The sequence below is a fragment of the Micromys minutus genome (assembly GCF_963924665.1).
Source record: "Micromys minutus genome assembly, chromosome: 31".
NCBI classification, from domain to species: Eukaryota; Metazoa; Chordata; class Mammalia; order Rodentia; family Muridae; genus Micromys; species Micromys minutus.
The window spans coordinates 17,413,411-17,426,453 of NC_137966.1; the positions used below are offsets into that span (position 1 = coordinate 17,413,411).

General features: G+C 41.4%; 1 protein-coding gene across 2 annotated transcripts in view; it reads right to left on the bottom strand.

The window, feature by feature from the left end:
* The window catches only part of CREBBP (CREB binding lysine acetyltransferase), a 111,199-nt gene that overhangs the window by 7,270 nt on the left and 90,886 nt on the right, over positions 1 to 13,043 (bottom strand). For both annotated transcript variants that reach the window (XM_080942543.1, XM_080942542.1), the window contains 9 exons: positions 10,231 to 10,311; positions 8,440 to 8,496; positions 4,952 to 5,029; positions 4,581 to 4,648; positions 3,501 to 3,651; positions 3,039 to 3,185; positions 2,312 to 2,425; positions 1,677 to 1,842; positions 1,268 to 1,435 (listed from right to left, as the gene is read on the bottom strand). In XM_080942543.1, the coding sequence (XP_080798669.1) occupies positions 1,268 to 1,435; positions 1,677 to 1,842; positions 2,312 to 2,425; positions 3,039 to 3,185; positions 3,501 to 3,651; positions 4,581 to 4,648; positions 4,952 to 5,029; positions 8,440 to 8,496; positions 10,231 to 10,311 (1,030 nt within the window). The remainder of the gene's footprint in view (positions 1 to 1,267; positions 1,436 to 1,676; positions 1,843 to 2,311; positions 2,426 to 3,038; positions 3,186 to 3,500; positions 3,652 to 4,580; positions 4,649 to 4,951; positions 5,030 to 8,439; positions 8,497 to 10,230; positions 10,312 to 13,043) is intronic.

The window sequence follows — 13,043 nt, forward strand, 5'->3', positions numbered from 1 at the left end:
AGAACTTGGAGTGTCACCCATTTAGAATACAATATAGAAAAGCTAATCTGATCCAGAGACCTTATTTACCCTGTAGTACTAGAGTAAAATCTAGAACTTTACAAACATGTACTCTACCCCTGAACTATAAAGTATACCCTCAGCTCTATAATGTAATTTCTTTAGTGGATGCTAGATAACCTAGGTTTCAAACTCATCACAATCCTGCCTCAAGTTCTTGAGTCAAATTATTTAAGATAAAAGTTACTTTACTTATGTACATGCACATGTATTTGTGAGTGTGCCACAGTACCATACAGAGGTTAGAGAGCAGTCTTTCAGAAAGACTGTTCTCTTCTACTATGTGGATCCTGGACTATCACACATGTAGCAGGTACTTTTAGTAGACACATATTGGAATTTCTTTGAAACAGGGTCTCAGTATATAGCTCTTTAACTTGCTGTGTAGATAGTTCAAGCTGAGTTTAAGGAGAGCTGACTGCCTCTATCTCCCAAGTGCTGGGACTAAAAGTATAGACCACTACATCTGGCTTCACATCAATGTTCTAAAGCAATGGAGCAGGAATAGTGGTATATGCCTTTAATCCCAGCACTCAGGGGACAAGCCAATCTCTGAGTTTAGGCCAGTTAAACCTACACAGAGACCCCCCCCCCCACACACACTTTGGTTATTTTTCCAGTAGAGTTTTACATGTGTTTATGCCCAAGTCTTTCCCAAAACTGTGGTTGAACTCCATATGGAATTCTGTCTCCCCTATTTAATACCCCCAGACCTCCTGCAGTTTTCTTTACCTTAAGCTCCTTTCTTCTCAGAGTTGCCCATCACCTGAAAACATACTATGCAGCCACAGTCCCTTCCTATTCCTAGTCCAAGATACCTGCTGCAGCAGAATAAGGTCCTGTTTGGTTCACTCTGTACTCTCTGTACAGGGATAGCAAACAGTGAACAAGTTGAACAGTAGGGGATAAAGGTAACACAAAATGAGCTGCCGCAAGGCTTAGCTCAAGGCCTGCAGTTCACTGCCAGTAACTCCCACAACTTGCACGAAATTTCCACATTCCTTCATGAGCTTTTCTGGCTCCAAGACTCTCCAGGTCTAACCACTAGGCCATAGAAAATATCTCTAGAGACCTCACATCTGCTTATTGCTGTTGATGGCGATATTCTATGTATGTGAAGGAGAACATCACCACAGAAATAAGTCCACAACAAACATATACTGTCCCGCACGCCTCTCTGGTGGCACAGCTCTAGTGGAGGCTGTACCTCAGGAGTCTCACTCGCTGCAGTACTCTCTTCTTTTTTCCTCTCTTCTTCTTCCTGTTCTAACTCCTTAATGCTTTCTTCCAACACATTAGGCCAGAAATCTCCTTCAAAATAGGGCAACTCCTTGGCACTCGTGAGCCTGTCTTCATTTGCTTGTTTGAAGATATCCTGGGAGGAAGCAGAACAGAGGTGGGGTGAGGTCCTGGGGGATACTCGCTGAAAGGCCAACTGCTTTGACCAACAATACAGTTCATTCTGCAGTTTCACCAGATGCTTCCAGGTTCTTGCTTTCTATTTCTTGTAAATGATCACAATTATAAAGCATGTGAGTGCCAAAGGAAAATACACGAAGTATGTCAATCGGCTGTGACAATGTGACAAACCCAGCGTGCTCCTCCAGCAGGAGTACCTTGTAGTCATTAATGATCCTCTCTGCGAACGCCTTGTCCAGCATCTTCTTGTACCACTCCTGCAGTCGTTTTGGTTTGGGGATTTTCTGGTCAGGGGGGTGGCAATGAAAGATGTAGTCATCTCCTTCACTTGGGGGACAGGCCCAAATGTGTCCTGTCACATACCTATAGGTCACATATGAAGCAAGCCAGACAGAAGTGTCAGTGAATTCAGATCTACTTCTGATGAACTATAGCTTAAGAACTTAAGCAACTTGAACTTAATGAATGTAAGGAACAAAAGACAAGACAGTAATACGAGGTCAGAGAAAACAACATGACCATAATGCTAGTGTAAGTCTTTGCATAGGAACGGATAATAGGAGAGGTTACACCAGTTAAGAACACTAAATAAAACCACTGACTCCAAGACCTGAAGTAGAGGCATGATGAATGTGATGCTAAAGTGGAAAGAAAAGGTGAACAAGCAAAGGCACAGTAAACACTGTGCTCTGGAGTCAGACACGTGGGAATCTCAGCAAACTTCTGAACCAATCTTGATACATTAGAATAAAACACATAAAACTAAATGAGAAAAACTATTTCACAGAATAGACAAATGTGTTTTTATTGATTCTGAATAATCCAGACTCACCCCAATTTCTTCACATACTCTAAATATCCAATGAGGATCTCATGGTAAACAGCGGTGCGGAGGCAGCGGGGCCGGAAGAAATGAATACTGTCCAGATAAGATATGTATACACGCCTGTGGAGGATGGGCAGGGGTGTCATTTTTACTTTTAACTTCAGTTACCCTCAAGATTGAAAACAAACGCCAACATCTAAAAGCCCACAAAAATAGGTAGTAGCCACACACACGACGTAACAGGATATGAAAAACTCTAATCACAGTCCCAGCTGAAAACAAAGGAAAACAGAAATAATACCCTGTTGTCCAACAAAAGACATGGACTCCCAACCCTGACCCCAGAGGGGCAACTTGGGAGAATTCACTTCTTTGCTCCACTTACCCGAAGTCCAGACTAAATCTAACTCTGGGCCAAAGGGCATCTAGCTGTTGCTACCCTGACCCCTGACCATCTTGGTGAGACAAAACAAGAAGAAGCCCCCCTCCCCCACACAACTCACACAACACACACACACACACACACACACACACACACACACACACACACACACAACCACCAAAACCTTTCATTTCCTGAGAGTTTACATAAACAAACAAACAATCAGACAACAACAGAAAAACAAAACAAACCTAACTGGTTAAGTCAGTCAGGTAACTATGGCTTTTACCTGAGCCTTGATCATGCAGCATAGAGCTAAAAGACACATTCACAAGTAAGATGGAGGACTACCTTGTATTTGGTGGGGGACAATCAGAGCCATATTCTTGCACGTGCATCCCAAAAAAGCATACATCGACTCCATCGATCTCCTCAAACGCGAAGAGTGCTTTGGTACGATACGGAAAAGATTCAGACATTTCTCCAGAATCCACAAACCTGAAACAAGCCAGACCATGGTGTTTTACAAATGTGTATTCCAACTGCTTCGGAGTTACACCTGCCCTGTAGAAGAGCTCGAGGCTTGACAACCTCTTGCAACAACAGCCATAGTGTCAGGGCTGTGCTATAGCTCATCCTGGTCCTGTTTCTTAGGGAAGGGACTGGCATCTCTGCTAACAAATTGGGATTCAGAAAAGAAGATCACATGCTAGTTGCCACAAAGCTTCTGTATAAGGACATCACATTTGGAGCCCTACAGAGGCAGGGGTAGGAACTACTCAAGAGTTTAGGACAGGAAGAAAGAACACAAACCTTGACTTCATTCCCGGCTTGACCTCCACAGTCTTGTCTGAGCTGGCCACCACTCTGACAAAAACCTCCCCAGCTTCAGGGTGATTCTGGCGCCGCAAAAACTTGTTCACTCGGTCTTCCAAGTGGTTTCCCAATCGTGTGGTCTGCAGCCCTATAAAAATGTTTCAAATGAACAAGATTAGGCAGAGCTGTTGAGGCTACTTCATCTACTACTTTCAAGGTCTAATAGCTGTTTTGTAAGAACAGAAGAGCACTATTCTGTGACATTAGTGCCTTATGATGTTGGACTTTGCTTCTTGTCGGCTACTTATCTGTCCATTTCTAACAGTAAGTGACAGGAGAGCCACAGAGATGGCCCTAGCCCTATGCTGAGCAGAAGTCTTCTGTGTAGAGGGTAAACTAGCTCAAGGATGCCAACAGGCAGACTACCTATGACTCCAGAACTAACTTAAGGAACTTTAAAAGCAACGAAGAACATGGCACATACTTGGCCCAGTCAACAACTGAGCTCCCCTCTACCTAGCTCACTTGTAGTCTAGAATGGAGCTTAAGACTCCAGGGCAGTGATCCGGCATCAGCCAAGGACTGCTTACTGTCTTCACCGCTGAGTGACTGTTCTGACAAGCACAGGTATAGGTCCAATGGGCCTCATAAGACCACCATTCTTGCTGAAATCCTTGAAGAAAATTCTCTTCATTCTTACCCATACACTACAGGACAGCAAGCCTTGTCTCCACAGGAGACAGCCTCCAGCTCAAAACCCAGAACAGCTCCTGAAAGCCTGTGATAGCACCCTTTCTGGATAGGGCAAGTGGTTCTGAGCTGCTTGAGAAGAATCTGGCAACAAATGTCCAGTTAATATTTCTGAAATCTACTTTCTAAGCATTCTTATTGTTACTGAAAACATGAGCTGATCATCAATGGATCAAGCTGAATGACTGCATTGAGAAATATACAAAGCACTGGAAAGACTTACACGTGAGAACCCCCACATTGGGAGGTTACAAAAAAATAAATAAGGAGAATCTAAAGAATTTCAAAGCACACAATACAGGAAACAGAAATCTTCAATAAACTTACTCTTAGCACTGAATTTGTTTTCTTTCCGAGGTCTGCCAGTTTTCTTCAAGCAGTTGTCACATACAAAACTGTATAACAAATAATGGGTGTGATCAGATTATACTCAACAGTGTATGTTGCCAAACCAGCGAGATGCGGTACTGGGAAACTTTGTTGAAATCACATCATTGCAAAGAGTGAGAAGACAGACTGGCTTAGAGTCGACAATTTGTAAAGCAGGCAAACACAATGCTTACATTTAGAACCAACTGCCACTTCCCTTAATTGCTGAATTCTTGCTGACAACAAAAAAGACTTGGGAGCACAGCCCCCTCCCCCGTGACTTAGGCACAGCTGCTCCCCCTTCCCAGAGATCACAACAAATTACGCACCCTGAAGGCCAAATGATGTCATAGTGTAGGACACAAATCTGATGCATCTTCCGGCCACACTCTTTGCAGTCAACAAAACTGGAGACAAGAAAAGTAAGTTATACACCAGGAGCCACACTGTCACAGTCTCCAGAAGGAGCTTGAATGTATAGCACACACTGTTGTCTGAGCTGCTGTTAGGAGCTCTGACATCCAAGTGTGTACAGTGACCCAGATGTATTGTACAGCCACCTACATTAGTTAATTTTATTAGGAAAGAAACTGCCCCCCCCCCCATTTTTCTTTTGAGAAAAAGAGGTCTGGCCATGTAGTCCAGTCTAGACTTTAGCATGTGATCCATGATTTTTTATTTGGATTCTTGGAATTGAAACCAGGGTGCCCCATTTCCAAAGCAAGTATCTTTATCTATTAAGCAATCTTGCTGGCTCCCAAAACTTTTGTTTTTCAGACAGGGGTTCTTTGGGTAACAGAGCCTTGGCTACCCTGGACTCACTTTGTAGACCAAGCTGGCCTCAAACTCACAGAGAACTGCCCGTCTCTGCTGGGATTGAAGTTGTGTGCTACCATACCCAGGCCTTGAAACCTTATATTTAAAAATTACTATGATAAAGTAATTTAATCACAGTCCTGTGATTCTAACGTTACTATACCTTTATAAGACCTATTCTTTCTGTATGCAAATTTCAAGAACCTAAATGGGTTTAAAAAACAAAACAGTATTTTCAGTGTTATAAATATTTACTCCTAATTTCCACACCCGCAGCCCCAAAGCTACAGAAAGAAAAGTAGAAAAGTAGCTAGATGATAGCAGACCTCATTGACCCAACACACAGGAAACATCTGCTCTGAGTTGGTGACAGAAAGCATCAATGCTAACAGAAAGTGGATAGGCTTATTTGAGTACACTCAGTCTTCTGGTACCACTTACAATCTCCTCAATTTACCTACAGCTAATTCCAAGAGCATTCTTCTCACTCTTCAGAGCAGACTCCAATAGTAACCCTCAATACCAACCCATCCAGTGGTCAAACCTTTTGCTTTTTAGTTTATGGTCTCACCGCTATCCAAATCTACAGCGCAGAAAATTTTAGGGTACCAGAAAGCATCCCTATTTTCCGAGAAGCCAAGCTCTTGATAATGCCTAGCTTCTACTTGTCCCTTCATCCTGATGCACACCTGCTATACAATCATCCAGCCATGGTATGTCCTAATCAACGCCCCTGCTGCTGATCTCTTTAGAAAGAGGACCCGTGGGCTGGAGAGATGGCTCAGTGGTTAAGAGCACTGACTGCTCTTCCAGGGGTCCTGAGTTCAAATCCCAGCAACCACATGGTGGCTCACAACCATCTGTAATGAGATCTGATGCCTTCTTCTGGTGTGTCTGGAAACAGCTACAGTGTACCTATATATAAAAAAATAAATAAATCTTAACAACAACAACAAAAAAGGACCCATATGGAACATTGTGGGACAGTGGCAGCATGATTTGTTTGTAACGTCCAGTTAGCCATGATGGAGACCCCCTTCCCATATGCCACTTGGTTATTTATGGCCTTCACTCCATCCCTCTAGTGCTATACCTCATTCAACAAAGTGATTCACCAATCTCTGAAGTGAGCTTGATTGGCCCCAGTGCTGAGGTGAAGTAACTCTCTTGATTCACCCTATCTCTACAGATAGCCCATTCAATTCGTCCCTCCACTGTCAGGAAAGGAGTTATCAAAATTATTATGTGTCTATGACAATCCCCTCCACGGCACCCCACTTACTGTGGAGCCTTCTACCTCACAGTATTGCCTCTTCTATCGCCCAACAGGTCCAGCTCTTACTTCTTGTCAAGGTTGTACCTATATCTCCCCAAGAGTTTCTAGAGACTGAAGACTGAAATCTCATGTTTCATGTTTCCCACACAAGTCCATTAAAATGGTCTCGGTCTCTCGCTCTGCCCCCCCCCCCCCTTGTTTTTCTGTAGAAACAGGTTCTTAAGTTAGCCATCCTGCCCTAGTTTCTCAACACTTGGGAGTAAAGTACCAACACACCCTGCTGTAGAGGTAATCTTTCTACACTAGAATCAAAACTGTTCCTCAAAACATATAGTTAAATTCATTAAGTGCCCTATCACCACATCTCATGGGAATAGACCTTTACCCTCAGGCCTGACTTGCCAGTCATTCCTGTGACATGTATGTTTTGAGTATACTGTGCTCTCTCCTTCCTTTATGCTAAGAATGTTATGTCCCCCTCTAGCACCTGCTCTTAGGTAAGAATCACCAACTCCAGGAAGCCAGCCCCAATGGTGATGCTGCTGTGCCGATGCTAAAAGCCTTCAGCTATGAAACCAAGCACACTGCCTCTTGCTGCTTGCATTCATTCGTTGTTACAAAAAGAAACTGAAAAACCCACACAGAAAGGGCTGGAGAGATGTCTCAGAGGTGAAGAACACTGGACCCAAGTTCACTGCCTCCCAATTAACATGGTGGTTCATAGCCAACTGTAACTCTGACACCCTACATTAGCCTCCGAAGGCACGTGGCACGCATGTCCTGTACATAGATACATTTAGGCAAACAATGATACATATAAATACATCATTAACATGGGGATGATAGGGAGGGTTAGGGGATGATGATGACATGACAACATAAAGTGGAGAATCAAAAACAAAGCTGAATTGTCACTAAAGGTCCAAGTGTGTGCTGTGGGAACATCTCTACACACACCAGCACTCGCTGCTGTACAATCCTGTCTCTAGGTATCAGACAGGATAGAGGAAGTAACCTTCCCTAAGCAAAGGTAGCAAGTCAGCATATTCCATTACAGCAGTTGACCTCTCTAGATCTGGAAGATTTGGGGCTAAGAGAACAAAGTAATTACTGCTAGGTCTCAGACCTGACCCAAGCTTTAAAAGTCATTAGACATCAAAATTTGCAAATGAAGCATTCTCATGAGTGAAGGCAGTGGCAAGAACATACGTTATACTCCACAGGACAGATTTTTAAATGGTGGTTCCAAAATGTTTTCATTTTGGAATTTCTCTGGGATGATATTAGCACTTCAAGTTAACTGCTTCTGTTTGTTATAGAATAAACACTGAACAGTTCTTAAAGATGCTTATGACCAAACTTCTGAGATGTCCCAAAAGAATTAAAGCACTTACATAATCGTAATATCATTAAAATCTATCACCTGGAAAATGTTAGAGAAATCTACTTTTTGAGTTTTAGATAACTTCACAAAAGAAACCCCACTTTTATTATCCCATAATCTAATCACAAGTAATAATTTTCCTTATCTAAGACTCAAGGTAAAAAAAAGCCAGGTATAGTAATGCACACCTTTAATCCCAGCATTCCCCAATGCAAAGGCAATTTAAGGTCTGTGAATTTAAAAACTAGAGACACAAAGAGAGAACCTGTCTTAAAACAAACAAAAGTGTGTGTGTGTGTGTGTGTGTGTGTGTGTGTGTGTGTGTGTGTGTGTATACTCACGGTTCAGGATCTAAGGTATCATTTTTCTTCTTTTCAAATTGATCCTTGGAAATTGTCCTTATTTAAAAGAAAAAGAAACATCTTAATTGACTGATATATTATTCCTCTACCAATTTTTTTTTCGCTAAAAATACCTGTTCCCAACAACTATTAGGTTTACTCTAAAACTTAATTAAGACTCATCAGCATATGATGGTAAATTTCTGTTGAGATTTAAACATGTTTTATTTTCATCTAGTCCATATGGCAGGTAGCTGTTAAGTTGGACTCAGACCACAGCTGAATGGCAAGATACACGGAATGCAAGGTGGTCACCCACTGAGGACTTCACACATTGGAAGGGTGGATTATCTGGGTTTCAACTGAGCATATGTGAATTACTTCTGATGAATGCAATTATATAACCTTTTTTTTTTTTTTTTTTTTTTTTTTGGTGTTGTTGTCTGAGGGAAAAAGGAGTACGTACTGTGTGTGTGGACATATGTGTCGCAGTGCTTACGTGGAGATCAGAGAACACTTTGTCAGGTTGTTGGTTCTCTCTTTCCACCTCCATGCAGGTTGGGAAATAATGAGTGACTGCACCTGCTGATTCATGGCACCTCTTTCTCAAACTTAGATTTTATTCCAGATGACATACGAGTATCAATGATATAGTACGTGATATAACACTGTGCACACTGTGTACCACGTAAATTAGGCTAAACATACTAACCCCTTCCAACACTTATCTTTGTGGGAGCAGTGCACAAAAACTTTCAAAATCCTTCTTTGTAGGCTTTTCAAAATGTACAACACATAACTGTTATCTATCGTCCCCATACTGTGCAAGAGTAATCCATACTTTTGTTGGTATTTAACTGAACCTCAGCACTTATTGATTCGTTTCTCCTATTCCTACCTCCAACAATTCAATGATTAACTCCAATTAGACCAAAGAATTATAACCAGGGTAATGAATTATTTCTGGAGTATAGGTTTTCTGCTTTTGAGACCTGGTAACTCTGGAACCAGATTTCCAACATGACCAGAAACATGGAAGATTAGGGAACTCAGTGTGTAGAAAAGAGCCTGGCAAGCTAAAGACAGCTAGCTGTACAGGCCAGCAGGCCTTTGAGTATTTCACAAAAGTGGTTTTCATTTCTCTTGTTATGACCTGGTTATGCTGACACTAAAAAGGAACATTATCAGAAGGTAAGCAGATATATGCAGGAATGAGTTAATATACATGCCGGATGCAGCTAGGAATGACTTATTTTACATTATACTAGAAAACGTGGACAGAGAATTAGAATCTAACCTGCATTAGCTCATTTGCTTAAAAAGATCATAGGTTTAAAGGACTAAATTTAACTCCAAAGTCTTTTTGGTGTGTGTGTGTGTGTGTGTGTGTGTGTGTGTGTGTGTGTGTGTGTGTGTGTGTGTGTGTGTGAAGTTGGTGCTGGTGATATATAATACTTCCTTTCTGTGGATAAGGCTGCCGGGCTTCTTAGATTGACATGTTTCAAGTAAAGGCTATCTATCACTATGAAGAAATCTATTTATCAGTATGATATATGAAGGGCAAGGACTAACTGAACTAATCCTACCTCAAATGGAGAATTCAGTGTTGTTGTTTGGCTAACACCTACATCTTTAAGTACAAGTATCTATGTTCATGCAACCCATTTACATTAAATATGGGTATAGTCAATGTGAAGAAAAACAAAACACAAATTGTACAAAAATAACAATGGTACATTCTGGCTTCTCCTTTAGTCATGAACATAGGAAGGATGACAAGATCATACTTACGTCTGAGGTTGGGAAGGGTCGTCACCCAGGGTCACATTCTCGCCCTGGATCTCTGTGAAACACTTCTCACAGAAATGATACCTGTCAGCAAGAAGGCCATACTTGGGTGAACTGGTCCATCACAACATACAGCCACCCAAGCAACGAAGCCACCAATCAGAGCAGGGCAGAGCACCACGACGAAGGGGGGGCGTTGTTGGTTGATTGATGGGTCAGTGAGGACAATGAAAGGAACAGGGGAAGGTGGGGAAGGGCAGAGTTAGAGAACAGGGAAGGGACAAACAGCACAGACACAGAGGTAAGACGCAAACACCAGACAACACAGAGCAGAAAGCCAAGGCAAAGCATTGATTAGCATTCGGTCTCATTGCACGCATCATAGGCCATCATCACTAACAACGACAGGTTTGATCCGGCTCCAAGATGCAAATGCTTTCAAGGAGTTAATACTAAGATTGCATGGAGCCTAAATTTAGAAATCTGAATTTTGTTATAAAATCAAATATTGAGCCAGGGTTTAAAATAGAAAAAATTTCTTTCAACAACACGGTGAGAAAAAAGCCTTTAAAAAGCAAGTGAAACTGGAATAGCTTTAGTTTTCAAAATGGAAATTTCATGCTTGACAGCATCAGAAGTTTTATTTCCAGTATTAAGCCAGATCTTTCAATGCATGACAATGTTGAGCACCCAGAACCATTTTTGTGATTATTTGTTATTTTTCTCATATTAATCACTGAGTTAATAATTATGTTACAATACAAATGAAACCAAATCCATACTCTAGACAAACACTTAACAGAAATGCAGTCAGGGTCAAAGACTTTCCAGCCATTTATTAATAAAGATATACAGAGAAAAACTGATATATTGTATAAACAATACAATATATGCAAACCCACAAACAATTTTGAAAGCTTTTATTCATTTCTAAGCTTTGATATGAATTTGGTACTGGGACCAATCATTCATCTTGAGATACATGGCGAATGACTGTTCTGACTTGGTAACAACCCAAGTTAAGCAAATTTAGAGAGTTAATCTTTAAATAGCACAATCTGCACTTGAAAAATTCTCCATCATCCCAATTTCTCCTGTGATAATAACAGAGCCTGGGCTCATGCTGGTAAGTGAATACAATTAAAAATAAAGACTATTAAATGTTTGGAAAGGACATGAATGAGAAGTTAACAAAAAGCAGGTGGATTCTGCATAAAACAAGATGAGCACACGAAAATACTATAAAATCAACAAGCTGAATGGAGGTAAATTACACAGGCAAAAGATGAGCATAAGCTAGCAGCAGCAGTACAATCAAATGCAGGTTTAGCTCAAACTTACAAGATGCCAAGAAGGATTAGTATTAGGGACACTGATAAGACTTGGAGCACTGAGCTGAGCCCCAGTATAGAGTGAGATGCAGTGACTGTGCTCACTCATGACTCATCCACCACTCACAGGCACGCTCATTCACTCCTCACTCACTCACTCAGCTACGGAATGAGCTATGAGCCATGACGAGGGGCGCCCACAAGTCCCAGTTTTCATCGTCATTAAAGCATTGACCATTTTGTCCACAGACTTCTGACACATGCAGCCAATTTAAAACAAAGAAACTTCATTCAGAGGACTCATAATCTCCCAAGGTTACCCATTTTTTTCTCATTCTGATGATAAACAGGGTAGATTCACTGCAGATAATTAGGCTAATAGTATTTTTTGTTAGGACAAGATTAAAAATTGAGTAGGAACAGACAGCAGTTCTGTCTATATTTAAATGAACCACAGCATTGTCTGTGTCAGTCACTATTTTGTAAATATTCCTAGAGAGCCTTAAGAAAACCCTGTATATATTAGCAGGACATGGTACAAAACAGACACTCCCTCAAGCCAAGAACTTCACTGTTAAAAACAAAGCAAACATCCTACTGGGGTTCAGCAAGGACTCCTGAACAGTGTGGAATGAAACCACCAGTCACAATTGAGCCTCAAGTTTAAAAACCTGGGAAAACTCGGCTACTTTAGCCAGTCACTAATGCCTGCTATGTCCAGGATATAAGAATGGGAACCCATCGCTCTCCAAGGGTGAAAACTAATGCAGAACAAGGCACTGATGACTGAGAGGCAGCCCCAAGAGTCTCTAAGGAAGCCTAAGCTCTAAGGTATGCAGCCAAGTCCCACTCTGGAGAACCTCAAACTTAAGGGATAGTGTTAAGACTCTTGCATCTGTCCCAAAGCACTAGCAGTGGAATTACAGATAGTCAAGCCTGTTCATTAGGGTGAGAAGACAGGCCCATGACCTCACTTCATCAAGCTTCACTGAGAGGAGGACAGTGCAGAACAGGCATCTTTCTAAGAGGATCTGGTCTTGGGTAACAGACACCAATGCAGGCTGTCTTATTTTGACAGTTTACACTTTATTCTCCCTAAAAATAAAGATTCAGAGATTTACTTTTAACTACTAACAGGCCGTATACCACTTTGTCTGGTGTGAAGGAAGTAGTGGGATGAATATGGAACCACCAAGGAGAAATATTCCGTGTAATCCAATGACAAGGCAAATCTGGGTTGCTAAATTGGCATATGTAACTATATGGTTTAGCTGTGGGGTTAGTTTAATGTATGACTTTTTCAAATGCAGATTGTTTTAAGAACTCTAGCAATATTTAGTTATCTATAGGTAATTTTCATATTATCTCCAGATTATTAGAAAAGCTGTAATAGTTTCCTAAAAGTGAGTTACCTTCAAATTTTGAAAGGGTAGAAACAAGTGAGAATGTGCCCATGCACTAGCACAGACAGTAAGAATTTCACTG